The sequence below is a fragment of the Salvelinus namaycush genome, chromosome 36, assembly GCF_016432855.1.
Source record: "Salvelinus namaycush isolate Seneca chromosome 36, SaNama_1.0, whole genome shotgun sequence".
NCBI lineage: Eukaryota > Metazoa > Chordata > Actinopteri > Salmoniformes > Salmonidae > Salvelinus > Salvelinus namaycush.
In genome coordinates, this window is record NC_052342.1 from 907,737 (window position 1) to 931,027 (window position 23,291).

Below are 23,291 nucleotides of genomic sequence, written 5' to 3' on the forward strand. Positions count from 1 at the left end.
TACCATCTGTAGTGCCTTGCGGTCGGAGGCTGAGCAGTTGCCATACAGTGATGCAACCCGTCAGGATGCTCTCAATGGTCCAGCTGTAAAAACTTTTGAGGATCTGAGGACCCATGCCAAATCTTTTCAGTCTCCTGAGGGGGAATAGGTTTTGTCGTGCCCTCTTCACGACTGTCTTGGTGTGCTTGGACCATGTTAGTTTGTTGGTGATGTGGACACCAAGGAACTTGAAGATCTCAACCTGCTCCACTACAGCCCCGTCGATGAAAATGGGGGTGTGCTCGGTCCTCCTTTTCCTGTAGTCCACAATCATCTCCTTTGTCTTGATCACGTTGAGAGAGAGGTTGTTGTCCTTGCACCACACGTTCAGGTCTCTAACCTCCTCCTTATAGGCTGGTCTCATCGTTGTCGGTGATCAGGCCTGCCAATGTTGTGTCATCAGCAATCCTAATGATGGTGTTGGAGTCGTGCCCGGCCATGCAGTCATGAGTGAACAGGGAGTACAGGAGGGGGCTGAGCACACACCCCGAATTGAGGATCAGCATTGTGGATGTGTTGTTACCTACCCTTACCACCTGGGAGCGGCCCGTCAGGAAGTCTATGATCCAGTTGCAGAGGGAGGTGATTAGTCCCAGGGTCCTTAGCTTAGTGATAAGCTTTGAGGGCACTATGGTGTTGAAAGCTGAGCTGTAGTCAATGAAAAGCATTCTCATGTAGGTGTTCCTTTTGTCCAGGTGTGACAGGGCAGTGTGGAGTGCAATAGAGATTGCATCATCTGTGGATCTGTTGGTGCGGTATGCAAATTGGAGTGGGTCTAGGGTTTCTGTGATAATGGTGTTGATGTGAGCCATGACAGACGTGAGTGCTATGGGTCGGTAGTCATTTAGGCAGTTTCTATACGTGCTTAATTACGTAACTTTTGTTTTGAGCCAACTTGGCTGAACTTTCAGCGATTTAATTGAACCCCCTCAATGATTCTGTTGTTTTACCTGGATGCACCGAGTGCAGAACCCCCTGACTACTTTTTTCTTGTGGGGGGCGACTTCAGATTTTCTGTGAACACACAGAAAAGTAACTTGACACTGTGTTATCCAGTCAGCACAAAATTGGATTATAATTATGACAAGAAGGCAGGAGAGGAGAGTATGCCGGGGCTGGAATGTATTCTACATGTTTGAAACAGCGAGGCTGTCAGTCGAGTCTGGTCAGTTGTCTGACGCTAGCATGCACACTTGCCCCGTTGAGGATACATGTGGTTCACAACTAGCTTTCCATTTCTTAACAAAGCAATTGACCTAGCTAGCTAACGTTAACTGGCTATCATAGCAGCCAAGGATGTTCACTAGCTTATTTGTGCATACTTCTTTTTGCTCCAATTACACGCAAGTCTAGATCAGCAGTTTCCACATGATGACTTCAGCATTATACGAAAAACCTTACTTGGCAAAATATACCAAGCTAGCTTTCCTTGCTTGTTGGTTAGATACCTACCCAATGTTAGCACTCATCTGACTGGTATAACATTACGTTAGCTAACTAGCTTGGTAACTATAGTAGCTAATCAAAACAAAATCACATTCATTTGCAAGCTACATTGATTTGCCTGGTTGTTAGCTAGATAGCTTCCAGCCGACTGGTGTTAGCTAGCTACAAAAGGTTAACTGCTGGACTTTGTACAAGCAAGATAACTTTAACTCGGTAACGTTAGCTAGCTACATAGCTAATCAATATATATCTGCCTGCATTGATTGATTAACATATTCAAAAGTGTTTTTTGAAAGAAAAGCAAATTGGCCAGAAACAAAGTGGCCAGAAACAAAGCCCTTTCTTCTGAAACTCGTCAGTCTATTCTTGTTCTGAGAAATGAAGGCTATTCCACGCGAGAAATTCTCAAGAAACTGAAGATTTTGTACAACGCTGTGTACTACTCCCTTCACAGAACATCGCAAACTGTCTCTAACCAGAATAGAAAGAGGAGAGGAGGCCCCGGTGCACAACTGAGCAAGAGGACACGTACATTAGAGTGTCTAGTTTGAGAAACAGACACTGCACAAGTCCTCAACTGGCAGCTTCATTAAATAGTACCCGCAAAACACCAGTCTCAATGCTGGATGCTGGCCTTCTAGGCAGAGTTCCTCTGTCCAGTGACTGTGTTCTTTTGCCCATCTTAGTCTTTTCTTTTTATTGGCCAGTCTGATATAAATATTTTTCTTTGCAAGCACAGCACTTACACATATGACTAATGATTGGGTGAGAGAAATTGATGATCAAAAGATTGTGGGGTCTGTTTTGTTAGACTTCAGTGTGGCTTTTGACATTATCGATCATAGTCTGCTGCTGGAAAAACATATGTGTTATGGCTTTAAACCCCCTGCTATATTATGGATAAAGAGTTAACTGTCTAACAGTACACAGAAGGTGCTGTTTATTGGAAGGCTATCCAACATAATCCAAGGCAGCAGCTACTCTTCCTGGGGTCCAGCAAAATTAGGCAGTTATACCATTTTTAAAACCTTACAATACAAAACTAGGGCCTGTAGGACCTGCCATGTTGATAATGCTGTTTAGAATGCAGACCAGCGCATTATTATGGACAGACTTCTCCCCATCTTAGCTACTGTTGTATCAATATGTTTTGACCATGACCGTTTACAGTCCAAGGTTACGCCAAGCAGTTTAGTCACCTCAACATGCTAAATTTAGACGTTATTCATTATTCATTATTGGGGATCCATGATAAATACAAATACAAACCTCAGCTTGAATACCACCACCATGTAAGCAGTTGTGTTGTTGCCGAGCAACAGACTCGGTGTTAGAACTCTGCACTTCGGGGAAAAAATGTGTTAGCATTGTCAGAAATGCTAGAAAAAGGTAGCACATCGTTGGTTCTTAATGGACAGAAATTAGCACGCGAGAGCGAATAATTATAAATTTAATCAAAACGGTTGACCCTAGAAACTTATTCAGTCCGAAAGGTGGCAAGTCTAATGGCCCCTTTTTGAACGCTGTAGTCTCGTTCTTATCCGACGCCTAGATATTTGTGACGTTCCTGACCTTATTTCCTTTATTTTGTCTTTGTTTAGTATGGTCAGGACGTGAGCTGGGTGGGCATTCTATGTTATGTGTTTCTATGTTTAGGTTCATTGTTAATTAGCCTGATATGGTTCTCAATCAGGGGCAGGTGTTTTACGTTTCCTCTGATTGAGAACCATATTAAGGTAGGCTGTTCACACCGTTTGTTTGTGGGTGATTGTTCCTGTGTTAGTGTTTATGCCACACGGGACTGTTTCGTTTGTGAGTTTGTTCCTGTTCGTGCGTTCTTCGTTGTCTAAAAGATCTCATGTTCAGGTCTGTTTACGTCGTTTGTTGTTTTGTAGTTTATTAAGTGTTTTTCGTCTTCGTTATTATTATTTAAATAAATCATTATGTCTTCATACCTCGCTGCATATTGGTCCGATCCTTGCTCCTCCTCAGACGAGGAGGAGAACGAACGTTACAATATTAAGCTACTTCTGGCCAAGAATAACTTTTTTCCCCCCCAATTCTGTTTAAAATCCAGTATGTGGTTCTCGGTAAGGAACGGACAGCTCATGACAAGAGGCTGGGAGTGTGTTGTATTCCTCCAGTCCAGTTGATTTGCAAATTTTCATCAATATTGGTGTCATATTGGCATAGATATGATGTTAGGGAGATTTTAATTTGAGCTGTGGGGACGATAATGGATGAATGCCTTTGAGATAAAGAATCCCACACTGGGAGCTGTACATCAGCATAGTGAGAAGAGAAGTTCTGCGGGATTGATGCAAAGGTGGAAATGACCTCAGCGTGGGTCATTAATGTTGGTAATCTCCCAGCATGCCTGTGGGTGTATCCCTCCATCCTTAGCCATACCTGCCAAAGGCCCACTCCCTCCGCTGTGTCTGCAATTATACCCCTCTCTCTCCCGCTGCCCACCACCTCAGGATGCGCGAAACTCAAACACACTCACAACAGTAGCACCGGCACGAGCAAGGAGACTTTCCTTGCTTCACTATGCCGTGCCAGGTAGGCAGATGGCACAGCATGCTACCAGAGTGATCAGGCGCTCACTCAAAGTGACAAAGAGGAAGGGAAACAGCCTCACTGGCAAGACCAGAATAAATGGCATTATGACCCATCCCATGGTGAATCCATCCTGTACATCAAGGACAATTTGGTGTATTCAAGCAGAGCAAATGAACTTCAGTTGCACTTATTTTTTTAAATGCTGTAAATATCTAACATTCACTCATCAAGATGTAATACCCTTTATTACCATTTACCACTCTGTTATAACTCTTTTTTTTGTCATTTTCTTATTCAATGTTTTATCTTATTATTATATATAGATTTTATATATTAAAACATACAATCTACTTGCAGTGAAGCCGCTCAACATCTACATCACATTCAGTTATCTAACAGACTCCCATCCAGAGCGACCCACAGAAGCAACCACCGTCATCGCCCTGCTCAAGGGCACGTCGACAGATCTCCCACAATGTCAAAAACAGGGACTCAAACCAGCGACCGGTCCCCCCCACAGTTCCCCAAGAGCTGCCCTTCAACCATCCGAGATCCCCCCCCCCCCCGAGTAAAATAAAGTAATTCCGTTCCCAAGACCCCTGTACCCAAACCCCCATCCCCCAAAGCACCAACAACCAACAAAATGTACCGTTTTAAAAAAGAAAGACAAAGGGGGGGGGGGGGGGGGGAAGGACATCAAGGACAACAAAAATCAAAACAGCAAGGCCAACTGAATATGTTTGAGTGCATGTATGGCATTATTTACGTGTGTGTGTCCCAGTGTATGTGCACGTGTGTACATTTGAATGAGAGTGTGTGTATATGCATGTGTACAAACAACTGCACTGCATCAGCCTCAGGCAAACAGGCAGTAGCTGTAACAACACTGCCCCTCAGTGTCATTCAAACTTACTTGTTATTTATATATATTTTTTTCTTTTATCTTTGATCGTCATTCTATCCCTTGCCCAGCAACTGTTACAACTCTTGTTTCTACAAACGTTTACCAAAACATAGATCCCAAAGTTATATCAGTTATGCTGCTGTTCCGGTTTCAGCTGTTCTGCCTGCGGTTATGGAACCGCCACCTGTCCCAGACCTGTTGTTTTTCAACTCTTAATGATCGGCTATGAAAAGCCAACTGAAAATTATCCATGATTATTATTTGACCATGCTTGTCACTTATGAACATTTTTGAACATCTTGGCATAGTTCTGTTATAATCTCCACCCGGCACAGCCAGAAGAGGACTGGCCACCCCTCATAGCCTGGTTCCTCTCTAGGTTTCTTCCTAGGTTTTGGCCTTTCTAGGGAGTTTTTCCTAGCCACCGTGCTTCTACACCTGCATTCTAGCTGTTTGGGGTTTTAGGCTGGGTCTCTGTACAGCACTTCGAGATATTAGCTGATGTACGAAGGGCTATATAAAATAAACTTGATTGATTGATTGATTGATATCATACCTCCAAAATCTTTAACAAATTGAGCTGTATTACTCACAAAGGATATGTCATGTTTTTGTTTACATTGGGATTAATTCTTAAGGAATCTTAAAGGGGCAATCTACAATTGGTACATCCATTTTAGACTTTTAAATTAATTATACATACCCATTGATTCTTGAAGAATATAACTTATAAATGCCTTTTGAGCTTAGTTTTTTGTATTTGTATTTATTAGGGATCCCCATTAGCTGCTGCCTCTTCCTGGGGTCCAAACACATGAAGGCATTACATCACACATAAAACATCATATAACATTATTACACCACTAAATACTGTATCTACAATACAATGTATAATACCACCATACAGCAATATTACAATGTATGTGTGTGTCGAGTGTCTGTGCTAGCGTGTGTTTGTGTATGCGTGTGTCTGTGTCTGTACCTGTGTGTGTGTCACTTCACACTCCCCGCTATTCCATAAGGTGTATTTTTATGTGTTTTTTAAAATCTGATTCTACTGCTTGTATCGGTTACCTGATGTGGAATAGAGTTCCATGTAGTCATGGCTCTTTGTAGTACTGTGCACCTTCCATAGTCCCAGAAGAGACCTCTGGTGATATGTCTTGTGGGGTATGGATGGGTGTCATTTTGATCTCATCGAAGGTCAGTCCTTCCATCCATAGCTCTGTCTATGAATTTGAGAGTGGTTACATTTCTCCAGACCCATCCCGCAGCTGTTTACCAAAATGGTTCACACTTTGCTGTTGTTTGAATTGCTTATTACCCTGTCAAATGAGCTGTATTACTCACAAAGGATATGTCATGTTTTTGTTAACATTGGGATTAATGATTGATTAATCTTAAAAGGGCAGTCTACATATTGGACATATTTAATTAAAGTTGTTAAGCAAAATCAGATTCACTTCGGATCTTATAATCATCTACAGATATCTTTGCCATCAAAGTCTAATGACATTTGCCGATTGTCACTAGGACATCATTTATGTGTCCACTGTGGCCGTTGCGCGTCTCGGTGTCGGCCACTCATCTCTGCCTTGGTAAAATGTCAGTGTTCTTGTTGAATTGTATCCTATTTTAGAGCGTAGGCATTACCACCCATTTTCAATTCAAGTTGCTAATTTTTCATGCCTCTGACATGCGGTAATGTTTTCTTGACATTTTGTTTTAATTATAAAAAATAATTAAGTGTTAACCAGCCCCATGGCATGCCTCTCGTGACATTAGTGCCGTGCAAACTTGCTGCATATGACTCGATGCTAAAGCAAGGTTTTCCTTTAAGAACAGAAAGCAAAAAAATTAAGAGATTGATAACCAACTAATTTTGCTAGTCATTTTTGGAGCAGCCCATACCTGGCACATCTGATTCAACTAGTAAAAGGCTTGATGATTAGATGTGTATTAGTATCTGCGCTACAGTACACATGTGTAGTCTTGTGGTTACCAAGGTTTGGCAAAAGTGTAATGGTCAGTTTACTGTATGCTGTAAAGCTCTTTCTTGTGTGTCATGGTTGCTGTCATGCTCATTTTCTTCAAAGGACTTTTCTCCCATGTACAGTGGAGAGACTCTCTATGTTCCACATCAGCAGGTTGTTCCACACAACAACTTCCTGTAATGAGCTGACGGTTTGTTCCGGCTTTCTCCAAACAAACTTCACAGATTCACACTCCACCACAAGAGGCGATTTAGCTGCATTACAACAATATGTACAGTGCATTCGGAAAGTTTTCAGACCCCTTCATTTTTACATTTTGTTACGTTACAGCCTTATTGTTTTTTTACACACAATACCACATGACAAAGCAAAAACAGGTTTTTAGATATTTTAGACAGTATACACTACCAATCAAAAGTTTGGGGTCACTTAGAAATGTCCTTGTTTTTGAAAGAAAAGCACATTTTTTGTCCATTTAAAATGACATCAAATTGATCAGAAATACAGTGTAGACATTGTTAATGTTGTAAATTACTATTGTAGCTAGAAACGGCAGATTTTTGAATGGAATATCTACATAGGCGTACAGAGGCCCATTATCAGCAACCATCACTCCTGTGTTCCAATGGCACGTTGTGTTAGCTAATCCAAGTTCATCATTTTAAAAGGCTAATTGATCATTAGAAAACCCTTTTGCAATTATGTTAGCACAGCTGAATACTGTTGTTCTGATTAAAGAAGCAATACAACTGGCCTTCTTTATACTAGTTGAGTATCTGGAGCATCAGCATTTGTGGGTTCGATTACAGGCTCAAAATGGCCAGAAACAAAGACTTTCTTCTGAAACTCGTCAGTCTATTCTTGTTCTGAGAAATAAAGGCTATTCCATGCGAGAAATTGCCAAGAAACTGAAGATCTCGTACAACGCTGTATACTACTCCCTTCACAGAACACAGATACACCTGAGCTCAATTTGAAGTGTCATAGCCAAGGGGTGTGAATACTTTTGTAAATGAGATATTTCTGTATTTGATTTTCAATACATTTGCTAACATGTCTTCAATACATTTGCTAACATTTACTTTGCCATTATGGGGTATTGGGGGTAGATGGGTGAGAGAAAAAAATCAGACTGTAACAAAAAAAAATGGAATAAGTAGGGGTATGAATACTTTATGTAAACAATTTAAATCTGACAAATAAAAAATTGCAGCTAGAAAATATCCTGATGAAAATATATATCCTCTAAATCCAATTTGGCTACGTATGGCAATTGGTTCAGGTTTTTTCAATCACATTCATCTCTCTACTCCAAATACATTGAGGAACCATAAAGACTTTGTCATTTGCAATGGATAAAAAATATATAATTAATAAGAAAGAGTTTCTGTTGAGGTGAAGAAAAAAAATGACTAAGTGGTGATGAGTTAAAACAATCAGAAATACTATTAGCATCCCCAAATAAGCACTTTTATACATCCGCGTGTAGGTACTTCCACGCGTGTTCAGGCGTGCACATGCTTACTCAACATTGACAGGACAGAGAAATCAGACACATGCTCACACAGACAGCTACAAACAGAAGACAATTAATGAATTTACCAAACTCGTAAATGGCATGAAATTAACCCAAACTTGTTTCTCACAATTGTAGCATAGGTTGTGAGCTCTGCAAACAACGTGTCTACTCTGAGAATGAAAAATGACTGCAATAATATATTGAATGCATTAACTGAAATTACCGTAACCATACATTGTAGATTAGAAATTACGGGGAATAACGGTTAATTTACAAGGAATTGATCATTACTAACAATCAAAGGGGAAACAATTCACATAAAAAACAATGAATGTGCACAAACTGTCGAGGGAGACATTCTGAAAAGACTCACCTAGTGCATCTTCACCACACACCCCTCCCTTCTTGTCTCAACATTTTAAATGATACTCAAGACACATTACCTTCACACATAAGGTGTACTCTCACTTACGTGGTCAGGTCCAAAGCGGTAGTCATTTATGGAAAACAAATGCAATTTCAAAACGAAGACATTTTCACTTATTTGATACATTTTATCAAATTGCTTGGTGTGCCAAGTCAAATACCATTGAGGGCCAGCCTTGTTAACCATGCCATACGTTGCCAATGCCTGATCTAGATTGTAGATCTAAAGAAATTATACCAACTAAACTAGTCTATACATTGCCAGAGCTGGGTAGTGTGGCTGTGCGATCTAAGGCGCTGGATTAAGGCTCCAGTGTAACGATTGTCTATTTCGTCCTCCTCATCGGACGAGGAGAGGCGAGAAGGATCGGACCAATATGCAGAGTGGTTCGTGCTCATGATGATTTATTTAAACCGAAACTGAACACTGAAATACAAAACAATAAACGAAGTGCAGAAAACCGATACAGTAACGTGTTGTGAAAACACTAACACGGTAGACAAACACCCACAAAACACACGTGAAACCCAGGCTGCCTAAGTATGATTCTCAATCAGGGACAACGATTGACAGCTGCCTCTGATTGAGAATCATACCAGGCCGAATACAAAATCCCAACATAGAAAATCACACATAGACAACCCACCCAACTCACGCCCTGACCATACTAAATAAATACAAAACAAGGGAAAACAGGTCAGGAACGTGACAGAACCCCCCCCCTTAAACTCTAGGGGAGGGTCTGGGTGGGCGTCTGTCCGCGGTGTCCGCGGTGGCGGCAGAAAGGTTGCTGGATCCAATCCCTGAGCTGACGAGGTAAAAATCTGTCATTCTGTTCGTTCGTAACCATCTGTTCCCCAGTGCCGAAGACGTGGATGTTGATTATGGAATTACCCTGCACCTCTCTGACTAGGTATCCCCCTTTAACTTCATGTCCTGAATACAAAGCGTTATGTTTGGGGCAAACACAACACATCACTGAGTACCACTCTGACCAGAAATAACCCTGAAGGAGCTGCAAAGCTCCACAGCAGAGATTGGAGTATCTGTCCATAGGACCACTTTAAGCCGTACACTCCCCAGAGCTGGGCTTTACGGAAGAGTGGGCAGACAAAAAGCCATTGCTTTAAGAAAATAAATATGCAAACACGTTTGATGTGGGAGACTCCCCAAACATATGGAAGAAGGTACTCTGGTCAGTCTGGCGCAAACCCAACACCTCTCATCACCCCGAGAGCACCATCCTGTGGGGATGTTTTTCATTGGCAGGGACTGGGAAACTGGTCAGAATTTATGGAATGATGGATGGCGCTAAATACAGGGAAATTCTTGAGGGAAACCTGTTTCATTCTTCCAGAGATTTGAGAGTGGGACGGAGGTTCACCTTCCAGCAGGACAATGACCCTAAGCATACTGCTAAAGCAACACTCGAGTGGTTTAAGGGGAACCATTTAAATGTCTTGGAATGGCCTAGTCAAAGCACAGACCTCAATCCAATTTAGAATCTGTGGTATGATTTAAAGATTGCTGTACACCAGCGGAACCCATCCAACTTGAAGGAGCTGGAGCAGTTTTGCCTTGAAGAATGGGCAAAAATCCCATTGGCTAGATGTGCCAAGCTTATAGAGACATACCCCAAGAGACTTGCAGCTGTAATTGCTGCAAAAGGTGGCTCTACAATGTATTGACTTTGGGGGGATGAATAGTTATGCACGCTCAAGTTTTCTTTCTTTTTTGTCTTATTTCTTGTTTGTTTCACAATAAAAAATGTTTTGCATCTTTAAAGTGGTCGGCATGTTATGTAAATCAAATTATATAACCCCCCCCAAAATCCATTTGAATTCCAGGTTGTAAGGCAACAAAATAGGAAAACTGCCAAGGGGGTGAATACTTTCACAGGCCACTGTATGTACATTTGTTATTTCTGTATTTAATTTTCAGTATATTCGTAACATTTCTAAAAACATGTTTTCATGTTATCATTATGGGGTATTGTCTGTAGATGGGTGAGATTTTTTTGTTGCTTTAATCCATTTTGAATTCAGGTTGTAACACAACAAAATATGGAATAATTCAAGGAGTATGAATACTTTTTGAAGGTAATGTAGATCTGTGTTTCTCCTCCTACCTCTCTAATAGGAAGCAAAAAGTCAATATTGGATAGTCCAGGTCGGAGGAGTCTGCAGTCACAGGGGTCAGTGTTGAGCCCTATCCTGTTTTTAATTTACATGCTCCCTCTCGGCCAAATCCTCAGAGATTATAACATAAACTTCACCTGCTACGCTGACGATACCCAGATTTATATTAACACCAAACCGGACATTCAGCAACTAGCAAAACTCAGCAGCTGCATAGAATACATCAGGGCATGGATGAAAGAGAAGCAGGTCATCAGTGGTGGAAACATCTAACCTACAATCATTGGCCAAGCCTTCCACCTGTCCTCGTGCATCTCCAACCTGGCAGTCAAGTTTGATCCTTCTCTGTCCTTCGATGCCCACATAAAACAAATATGTAAAACATAATTTTTCCATCTTAAAAACATGACTAGATGTTGTCAAGATCTTTGCAGATGAGCCAAAAATACCAAATGCCATTGCACAGGTTCTTAAGCTTGTTCCGCATGTTTTAGCTAGAGCAAATCATGCCTTTGATGGTGTGATTGATACCACTCTTTGACACAATAATGCAATATATCAGGTTACTGATGGATGGGTCTGGATTTAGTCAAGAATAGGCCTGCTTGGATTAATGTCATGCAGGGAGCCCCTTTTCAGTGGAAAAGTGAGCCACTTCCTACTTCCATGTCACCTACACAGCGATGCAGACTCTTATCTTCAGAAGTTGAGGTCTCTCACCTGTTTGGTATTCAGATGACCACACTGAGGGTCCAGCAGTCCAGACATGTCATAGTGGGCCTTGTACCTGATAAGTAGAGTGTCGGACTCCTCCAGGCTTGGAGCAATCTTCCCAACCTCTGTCATCAAACACCACTCTCTTAACTTTTACCGCCTCTCAACCCCGGATCCGGGATCACCCCCCACCCCCCCCACACTGATTAGCATCGCTAGCATAGCGTCACAATTAAATAGTAGCATCTAAATATCATTAAATCACAAGTCCAAGACACCAAATGAAAGATACAGATCTTGTGAATAAAGGCACCATTTCAGATTTTTAAAATGTTTTACAGGGAAGACAAAATATGTAAATCTATTAGCTAACCACGTTAGCAAAAGACAGCACTTTCCTAACTCCATCAGTTTCTTACTCCATCAGGTGCTATCACCAATTCGGCCAAATAAAGATATTGATAGCCACTAACCAAGAAAAAACCTCATCAGATGACAGTCTGATAACATATTTATTGTATAGGATAGGTTTTGTTAGAAAAATGTGCATATTTCAGGTATAAATCCTAGTTTACAATTGCACCCACCATCACAACTTGACTAGAATAAATACACAGAGCAACGTGTATTACCTAATTACTAATCATAAAACATTTCTTAAAAATACACAACTCACAGCAATGGAAAGACACAGATCTTGTGAATTCAGACAATATTTCAGATGTTCTAAGTGTTTTACAGCGAAAACACAATAAATCGTTATATTAGCATACCACATATGCAAACGTTACCCGACCATTGATTCAAGCCAAAGAGAGCGATATCGTTATCATCGCCAAAATATATTAATTTTTTCACTAACCTTCTCAGAATTCTTCCGATGACACTCCTGTAACATCATATTACAACATACATATAGAGTTTGTTCGAAAATGTGCATATTTAGCCACAAACAACCGTGGTTATACAATGACAATACTAGCAAAACTAGCCTGAAAATGTCGGACGCCATCTTTCACAGTGATCTTGTCTCATGGATAACTATTCATAAACTTGACTAAAAAAATATAAGTTGGACAGCTATCGAAAGACAAATTAGTTCTTAATGCAATCGCTGAATTACATTTCTAAAATTATCCTTACTGTGCAATACAGGGTTCGCCAAGCGAAGCTATACCAAAGAAAATGGCGGAATATGCGTTTAAAAACGATTTATCATATTAAATATTTCTTACTATGAGGTGATCTTCCATCAGAATCTTGGGCAATGTATCCTTTCTTGGGTCTAATCTTCTTTTGGTCGAAAGATGTCCTCTGTCCGTCGAAATGCCCACTAACGTTCGACCGGGACCCCGAAACGTGCCCAGCTCTTGGATGGGCGTCACATAGAACTGCCTCAAAATCGCACTAAACGGATATAAATTGCTATAAAACGGTTTAAATTAACTACCTTATGATGTTTTTAACACCAATAACGAGTAAAAACATGACCGGCGATATATAAGTGGCTAAACAACAGCTTGGAAAGAGAGGAGGTCCAACGTCCATCCTGCGTCAGGCGCAGGGAGCAAAGGGACGGTACATCCGGTCTTTGCCGTTTTATACAGGCACTGATTGCGCAATCGACTCCATTCAAATTGTCACCACTTACTGACATCTAGAGGAAGGCGTGGGCAGTGTTTGTATCCTCATAGGATTTACAGGGACTTTAAAACTGATCTGGAACCAGAGGCCAAGATTGCTGAAATCTCACACACTGGGAGGAAAAGTGCTGTAGAATGAGTTCTGTTTCACTCAGAGACATAATTCAAACGGCTATAGAAACTAGAGAGTGTTTTCTATCCAATAATAACAATAATATGCATATTGTACGAGCAAGAATTGAGTACTAGGCAGTTTAATCTGGAGAGCAAATTATGCTAATGCGAAACAGCACCCCCTATAGTGGCAAGAAGTTTTAAGGTCACAGAGAGTGAGGGCATGCTGACCAACTCTATCATCAATTCCTAAGGCCTTAGTTGTCAATATTATTTATCATCAACATCGACATAATAATATTTTCCCAACAGAAAGGCCTGTATGCACTTGGCCTTCTTGCTTATTGAATAGAGTTCAAGTGGTGATGAAATAAATCACAAGAGCCTTTGTTTCAATCACAGTCCAGGTGCCCATGGATGTGCCTGACTTGACACCTTGAACATTTTGTTATACTGTGTATTGTAGAGCTTTAAGATGGCTGACCTTGACTGCACCACATGACCCATTGAAACTCTTTTTGAGCACAGATTTCTCCAAACCAATTTCACATTAACTGTATCCATTCTGCGAGTTTCTCTTTTCTTTGAATCTATCATTATTTCCACGCACCTGCAACAAGAACTCAGATGTGCGAGTGCTTTTTTGAATTTTGAAACTGTATCCATACTGAAAGCTCTCTCTTCTTAGGCTGAGGATGAGGAGGATGAGGACCAGCCTCTGAGCCTGTCCTGGCCAGACACCATGCGCAAGCGTTTCACCTACCTCTTAATCATGCCCATCATCTTCCCTCTGTGGCTAACACTGCCCGATGTCAGGAAACCAGTAAGTGCTTCCCGTCCATTTCTATCTCTTACTGTTCCAGTTTGTCAGATAGAGAATTAGGTGGTGTCCCAAATGGCACCTTATTCCCTATGTAGTGCACTACACTCTATGGGCCTTGGTCAAAGCTAGTATAGGGAATAGGGTGCCATTTGTGACACAGACATAGAGAGAAAGACTAATGTTTGATATGAAGTGTATCTGTCTATTTATTTTTCTATAACTGGTAATTGTGTGATGTGTTATTTGCTGTAGATACCTGTGTACCATAGTATTGAAGCTTCATTTCTGTAATTTCCATCTTTATAGTAACTATATCTTTTTCCTCCTTTTGTCTAACAGACTGCAAAGAAGTTCTTTCCCATCTCATTTCTGGGTTCTATCTGTTGGATTGCTGGATTCTCCTACTTAATGGTGTGGTGGGCTCACCAGGTACGTGGGGAACAGTGGAGGCTAAATTAATTGAACCGTTTTTCACACTACTGAGCCTTACCGAACCAAGCCAAACCAAGCTGTACTAAGCTGGTCTGGTTATGCATAGGGCTGTGGCAGGTATAACATTTTGTCAGCAGGTGATTGTCAAGCAAATAACTGCCGGTCTCACGGTAATTGACTTAATTCAAATAAACAAGTTTAGCATCTCCTGGCTTCCACGCATAGCCTACAAGCCACTGATGCAGAACTTTGTAACTTCTACATTTAAAAAAGTCTAACAAATCAATTTAATATGGCCTACACCTTCACAATAAATCCATTATTTATTTTAGACAGTTCTAAAGAACCATGATATGAAGAAAATGTATTCTATTTCAGAAGAAATAGTTTTCCTCATGTTAGGCCCTGATATGGCTATGCCATACAGCTGTGGACTACACTAGTTAATTTAGCTGACAGGATTTGCTTAGAATTCCAAGGTATTAAAGTATGAAGAATACAATTGCACATAGCTTCAATCAGAAATACTATTAGCATCCCCAAATAAGCACTTTTATACATCCGCGTGTAGGTACTTCCACGCGTGTTCAGGCGTGCACATGCTTACTCAACATTGACAGGACAGAGAAATCAGACACATGCTCACACAGACAGCTACAAACAGAAGACAATTAATGAATTTACCAAACTCGTAAATGGCATGAAATTAACCCAAACTTGTTTCTCACAATTGTAGCATAGGTTGTGAGCTCTGCAAACAACGTGTCTACTCTGAGAATGAAAAATGACTGCAATAATATATTGAATGCATTAACTGAAATTACCGTAACCATACATTGTAGATTAGAAATTACGGGGAATAACGGTTAATTTACAAGGAATTGATCATTACTAACAATCAAAGGGGAAACAATTCACATAAAAAACAATGAATGTGCACAAACTGTCGAGGGAGACATTCTGAAAAGACTCACCTAGTGCATCTTCACCACACACCCCTCCCTTCTTGTCTCAACATTTTAAATGATACTCAAGACACATTACCTTCACACATAAGGTGTACTCTCACTTACGTGGTCAGGTCCAAAGCGGTAGTCATTTATGGAAAACAAATGCAATTTCAAAACGAAGACATTTTCACTTATTTGATACATTTTATCAAATTGCTTGGTGTGCCAAGTCAAATACCATTGAGGGCCAGCCTTGTCAACCATGCCATACGTTGCCAATGCCTGATCTAGATTGTAGATCTAAAGAAATTATACCAACTAAACTAGTCTATACATTGCCAGAGCTGGGTAGTGTGGCTGTGCGATCTAAGGCGCTGGATTAAGGCTCCAGTCTATACGGAGCCGTGTGTTCAAATTCCACCGCTGAGATCTTCAGTGGCGGCAGGTAGCCTAGTGGTTAGAGCGTTGGTCCGGTAACCGAAAGGTTGCTGGATCCAATCCCTGAGCTGACGAGGTAAAAATCTGTCATTCTGTTCGTTCGTAACCCTCTGTTCCCCAGTGCCGAAGACGTGGATGTTGATTATGGAAGTTTTTCACAATACTGAGCCTTACCGAACCAAGCCAAACCAAGCTGTACTAAGCTGGTCTGGTTATGCATAGGGCTGTGGCAGGTATAACATTTTGTCAGCCGGTGATTGTCAAGCAAATAACTGCCGGTCTCACGGTAATTTACTGTTAATTAAAATAAACAAGTTTAGCATCTCCTGGCTTCCACGCATAGCCTACAAGCCACTGATGCAGAACTTTGTAACTTCTACATTTAAAAAAGTCGAACAAATCAATTTAATATGGCCTACACCTTCACAATAAATCCGTTATTTATTTTAGACAGTTCTAAAGAACCATGATATGAAGAAAATGTACTCTATTTCAGAAGAAATAGTTTTCCTCATGTTAGGCCCTGATATGGCTATGCCATACAGCTGTGGACTACACTAGTTAATTTAGCTGACAGGATTTGCTTAGAATTTCAAGGTATTAAAGTATGAAGAATACAATTGCACATAGCTTAATAAAATAGAAAGGATATTTTCTCCAAATGATTTCAAAGGAAGGGCGCACCTTCGGCTTTTCCTGTGTTGAGCGGTTAACAAAGAAACTGGTCCCACTATATGCTTAATTTAGAGTTATTTATGGAACTTTAGTTGTGTTTGGATTTTGCATCAATTCTAAGGCTGCATGATGGGACTCTAATGATGATTTGAAAAAAATTGCATGAAAGGCATGAGCTCTAATTTGTTTCTTGTGCAAGCTGAACACACTTCATCAGTCTCTCATTCACAATTTGACAAGCACTTGATAATATTCACCAGGCCTTATTAGCCAATACCCGTCATGTGATTGGGTCCTTCTCACAGGCATTTCAGCTAAAAAGTAGGCTACAAGTGAATGAAGACAGACACATTGGGGACGCAACTGCGCGCGTTCCTTTTATTGAATTCCGAGGCAAATATTAAAGATGTTAGAACTGTCAACGTTTAGCCTACTTTTCGTCAGCCAGCAAGTTATCCTGCCTCTTGTCCATCCTTAAAGGGTTCTCCTAATCCTGTGGGAGTGGGCGGATTTCCTCATCTTTCTCGCCAGCCATGATTTTGGGCAGCTCCATGGTAAGAAATGTCACTGTTCCTGGTAAAAAAACACTCCTGTCCTGGAGCTCCAGTAAATTATATTACTAAGCTGCTCCAGATCGTTCTACAGCAGGATATGGAAATCAATTCTATTGTACTCCATGTGGGTTTTAATGATATGTGACTAACCACCTGGATTTGGTCTTATGTAGCAAAATTTGAAATTGTGTTTCTGACATTGGATAAAAGTAGAGACTCAGAGCTACATAATGGTGTATCATAAACTGCATTTTTGAGGAACAATGGGAAAGTAATTTTGTTTTGAATGTTGGTAAACTTGTAAACCCACTTTTGAGAAAATGGCCATTGAATGTTTTGGTATCTAGGGAAGAGCTCTTCTTTGTCTACACCCATTCAGCATCGTTCACACTGTCTTAAAACTTCATCGGGATAGGGGGCAGTGTTTCCACTTTGAACAAATTGCGTGCCCAAACGAAATTTCCTCCTACTCTGTCCCAGAAGGTAATACATGCATATTATTATTACTATTGTATAGAAAACACTCTGAAGTTTCTAAAACTGTTTGAATTATTTCTGTAAGTATAACAGAACTCATTTGGCAGACAAAAACCTGAGAAGAGGTCAAAACAGGAAATGAGAAGTCGATTTTCAAAACAGTGTCAAATGGTACCCTTTCTAGATATGACTGAACAGACACTGCCTAGGGCTTCCACTAGATGTCGCCGTCTTTAGATTTTAGTCTTATTATTCTACTATAAAGGAGGGGCTCGTAGGAGCTGTTTTAGTGAGTGGTCGTCAGAATTCTCAGTCTGGATTTGCGCGCGAGGGAGAGAGAGAGCTCTCGTTCCAATGCTCTTTCTTCAGACAATGAAATTCTCCGGTTGGATCCTTATTGATGATTAATGTAAAACACATACTAAATATGGATTGCAAACATCATTTGACCTGTTTCTACGACCTGTAACGGAACTTTTTGAGTATTTGTCTGGAGGGATTTCTCGTGCGTCATGAAAATGGATTCCTGGGCTGAACATGCTAACAACAAGTGGCTAAATGATGGGCTTTATGGAACTTTTCAGCCATTTCTGTCGATCTGGGAATCCTGGGAGTGCCTTCTGATGAAGTTATTCGAAGGTAAGTGCATATTTATAGTGTTTTTGGAGCTTTTGTTGACGCCAAAATGGCGACTATTTCTTTGGCTGGATTGTGCTCTAAACGCCGTTCTCAGATGAATCTTTTTCCGTAAAGTTTATTTTGAAATCTGACACAGCGGTTGCATAGAGGATAAGTTTATCTTTAATTATGTGAATAACACTTGCATCTTTTATCAATGTTTATTATGAGTATTTCTGCAAAATCACCAGATGTTTTGGAATCAAAACATTACTGCACGTAACGCGCCAATGTAAACAGAGATTTTTTTTATATATATATATATGCACATTATCGAACAAAACATAAATGTATTGTGTAACATGATGTTATATGACTCATCTGATGAAGAATTTCAAAGGTTAGTGATTAATTCTATCTCTATTTGGGGGTTTGTGAAAGTACCTGTGCTGTGAAAGAAATGTCTGTGCTTTTTTGGATTTGGTGGTGAGCTAACATAAATATACGTGGTGTTTTCGCTGTAAAACATTTTATAAATCGGACATGTTGGCTGGATTCACAAGATGTTTATCTTTCATTTGCTGTATTGGACTTGTTAATGTGTGAAAGTTAAATATTTAAAAAATATATTTTTGAATTTTGCGCGCTGCCTTTTCAGTGGAATGTGGGGGGTGTTCCGCTAGCGGAACCCCAGGGCTAGACAGGTTAAGCTTTAGCCCCACCCATCTCGTTTCACCCTCGGAGCGTTCAGAGCGCACACTTGATGATAATTTGTTTATCTCTTGATAACATGAAAACAGCCTAACCAGCTCTGCTGGCAACAATTTCATTATGCTTTTTTGCCGATGTTTACTGACACCGGCCATATTCAACGGGTGTTGTACACTTTATCTTAAGACTTGTAGCTAGCTAGTTAGGTAAACAATGAACCTAGCTAGGTAAGCAACATGTAAGATCACACACGTCACGTAACGTTAGCAGACGAGCCAGCCAGCAAACGTTAGCTGGTTAAACAACAATGAATATAGTGCCAAATCATGTCATTCCCTGCATGAATCTACTGGAAGCTAACCAACTAGGTTCAATGTTAGCTAGCCTGTTTGGGAAAGGCGTGCCGTTAGCAGGACACCTCGACAACATCCGGTGAAATTGCAGAGCGCGAAATTCAAACGACAGTATTATAAATATTGAACTTTCATAAAATCACAAGTGTAATACATCAAAATAAAGCTTCTTGTTAATCTAGCCGCCGTGTCAGATTTCAAAAAGGCTTTACGGTGAAAGGAACCATGCGATTACCTGAGGACAGCGCCCCACATACAAACACATGAAAATCATATTTCAAAAAGGCAGGTGCGACACAAAAGTCAGAAATAGCGATATAAAAAATGCCTTACCTTTGATGATCTTCTTCTGTTGGCACTCCAAAAGGTCCCAGTTACATCACAAATGGTCATTTTGTTCGATAATGTCCCTCTTTATATCCATAAAAACTCAGTTTAGCTGGCGCGCTTCAGTCAATAATCCACCCATTTTCCCTCCATCAAAATGCATACAAAATGAATCTCAAATGTTACTAATAAACTTTTCCAAACAAGTCAAACAACGTTTATAATCATACCTTAGGCATCCTAATACGCAAATAAACTATACAATTTAAGACGGAGAATCGTTATTGTCTTTACCGGAGAAAAATACCAAAGAACACGCTTTCTTCCACGCGCTTGGAAACACTACAGCCAAAATGGGAGCCACCTAGAAAAACTACAATTTCTGGGTCATTTTTTTCCAAAAACCAGCCTGAAACTCTTTCTAAAAACTGTTGACATCTAGTGGAAGCCCTAGGAACTGCAATCTGGGAGGACTTGGCCTTATAATTTAAGTAATAGCCATTGAAAAAAGTGGTAAGCTGAAATTGTATTTTTTTGGGATGGTTTGTCCTCGGGGTTTCACCTGCCATATCAGTTCTGTTATACTCACAGACATTATTTTAACAGTTTTAGAAACTTTAGAGTGTTCTATCCAAATCTACCAATTATATGCATATCCTAGCTTCTGGGCCTGAGTAACAGGCAGTTTACTTTGTGCACGCTTTTCATCCGGACGTCAAAATACTGCCCCCTAGCCCAAAGAGGCTAGCTAACATTAGGCTCTAACTAGTAAAGCAAATGATTTTGGGATACGAATAATAACATCATACACGTAATGTTAGCTAGGGAGCCAGGCAGCTAGTTAAATAACAATGAACATAGTGCCGAATCATGTCGTTACTACCCTGCATGAATCTGCTGGGAGTTAACCAACCAGGTTCAATGTTAGCTAGCTAACATTAGGCTCTAACTAGCAAAGCAAATGGTTCTGGGAAACAAATAATAACATCATACACTTAACGTTAGCTAGGGAGCCAGCCAGCTAACATTAGCTAGCTAGCTAACAGTACACTTTAACTTCTTATGGCTGAAGGGGCAGTATTGAGTAGCTTGGATGAAAGGTGCCCATTGTAAACGGCCAGCTCCTCAGTCTCAGTTGCTTATATATGCATATTATTAGTTGTGTTGGATAGAAAACACTCTAAAGTTTCTAAAACTGTTTGAATTAAGTCTGTGAGATTAACAGAACCCATATGGCAGGCAAAAACCTGAGAAGTTCCACTTCCTGTTTGGATTTTTTTTGGGGGTGCCATATTTTCAACCAAGCTCTTATTGAAAATACAGAGAGATATTGATGGGTTTTCACTTCCTACGGCTTCAACTAGATGTCAACTGTCAATAGAACTAAGTCTGATGACTCTAATGTGAAGGGGGGTCGAAGGAGACAGAATTTAGTAATGAGGTGGTCATGAGGTGACCATGCATTCAACACGCGCGTTCACGTGAGAGGCAGCTCCGTTCCATCTCTCAATTGAAGTCGATTTAATTCTCCGGTTGGAACGTTATTCAAGATGTATGTTAACAACATTCTAAAGATTGATTCAGTACATCATTTGCCATGTTTCTACTGACTGTAACGGAACGTTTGGACATTTCGTCACATTATAGTGGTCGCGCTTTGAGACTTTGGTTAGGGTATTTGGTAAACAATTCGAAAGTAGCTAATTTGACATAAATAACGGACATGAACGAACAAATCAAGCATTTATTGTGGACCTGGGATTCCTAGGACTGCATTCTGATGAATTCATCAAAGGTAAGGAAACATTTATCATGTATTTTCTGGTTTCTGTTGAGTCCAACATGGTGGCTAATTTGGCTAATCATCTAAGCTCCGTCTCAGATTATTGCATGGTTTATATTTCCGTAAAGTTTTTTTGAAATCTGACACAGCGGTTGCATTAAGGAGAGGTATATCTATAATTCTATGTGTATTACTTGTATTATCATTTATATTTATGTTGAGTATTTCTGTTGAAACAATGTGGCTATGCAAAGTCACTTGATGTTTTTTTTTTGTGAATCTAACGCCTCAATGTAAACTCAGATTTTTTGATATAAATATGAACTTAATCAAACAAAACATGCATGTATTGTGTAACATGAAGTCCTATGAGTGTCATCTGATGAAAATAATCGAAGGTTAGTGATTAATTTGATCTCTATTCTGGTTTTTGTGAAAGCTATCTTTAGCTGGAAAAAATGGCTGTGGTTATTGTGGTTTTGTGGTGACCTAACATAATCGTTTGTAGTGCTTTCGCTGAAAAGCCTATTTGAAATCGGACACTTTGGTGGGATTAACAACAACATGAATGTCTGAGGAATTTTAATTATGAGATTTCTGTTTTTTTAATTTGGCGCCCTGCACTTCGACTGGCTGTTGTCATATTGATCCCGTTAACGGGACTGCAGCCATAAGATGTTAACCAACAAGACTCGTAATTTAACAGTTATTTTTCATATTTACAGATGGCATACAAGTTTGTTTTTAAGGCACTAGAAATTTACAAAGTTCCAGAAGGCATTTCTGCCAAAAAAAACATTTTGATAAAAAATAATATATATAAAAATGGCTCTCCTGTGAAGTCGTGACTTGCGACATACGCCTAGTTTCCTGAAACGGGTCACATATTTTAAAGGGCAGCTCTGAACAGTTGAACCTGGATTTTAAATAGCTGATATATTCTCTGCTAGACACTAATAACATGTGCATTATATCTGGCCCTGTGCTCTCTCTGAATGGTGACATTGAACGCTTTAGCAGTATTCTTTCTCTTCAGATGGCTCATTCATCACAAAACCTACTGATGCTGCTGATTTACTTTAATGATTTTTTAATTGGCAAGATTAGCAAATTTAGGCATGACATGCCAGCAACAAACACTGACACTACAAATTCAAGTATTACTGATCAAATTATGAAAGACAAGGACTGTAATTTGAAATCCGTAAAGTGAGTGTGGAAGAGGTGAAAAAAGTATTGTTGTCTATTAACAATGACAAGCCACCGGGGTCTGACAACTTGGATGGAAAATTACTGAGGATAGTAGCAGACAATATTGCCACTTTTATCTGCCATATCTTCAATCTAAGCCTACTAGAAATTGTGTGCCCTCAGACCTTTAGTGAAGCAAAATTAATTCCGTTACCCAAGAATAGTAAAGCCCCCATTACTGGCTCAAATAGCCGACAAATCAGCCTGTTACAAACTCTTAGTAAACTTTTGGAAAGAATTGTGTTTGACCAGATAAAATGCTATTTTACAGTAAACAAATTCACAACAGACGTTCAGCATGCTTATAGGGAAGGACATAAAAAAAGCATGGCACTTACACAAATGAATGATGATTGGCTAAAATAAATTGCTGATAAAAAGATTGCGGGAGCTGTTTTG

The 23,291-nt window shown here is 40.1% G+C and overlaps 1 protein-coding gene across 1 annotated transcript in view; it reads left to right on the forward strand.

The window, feature by feature from the left end:
- LOC120030200 (sodium/potassium/calcium exchanger 2-like) overlaps positions 1 to 23,291 on the forward strand; it is a 141,766-nt gene that overhangs the window by 109,900 nt on the left and 8,575 nt on the right. Inside the window, exons 6-7 of the mRNA XM_038975554.1 lie at positions 14,189 to 14,323; positions 14,663 to 14,752. Of these exons, the coding sequence (XP_038831482.1) occupies positions 14,189 to 14,323; positions 14,663 to 14,752 (225 nt within the window). The remainder of the gene's footprint in view (positions 1 to 14,188; positions 14,324 to 14,662; positions 14,753 to 23,291) is intronic.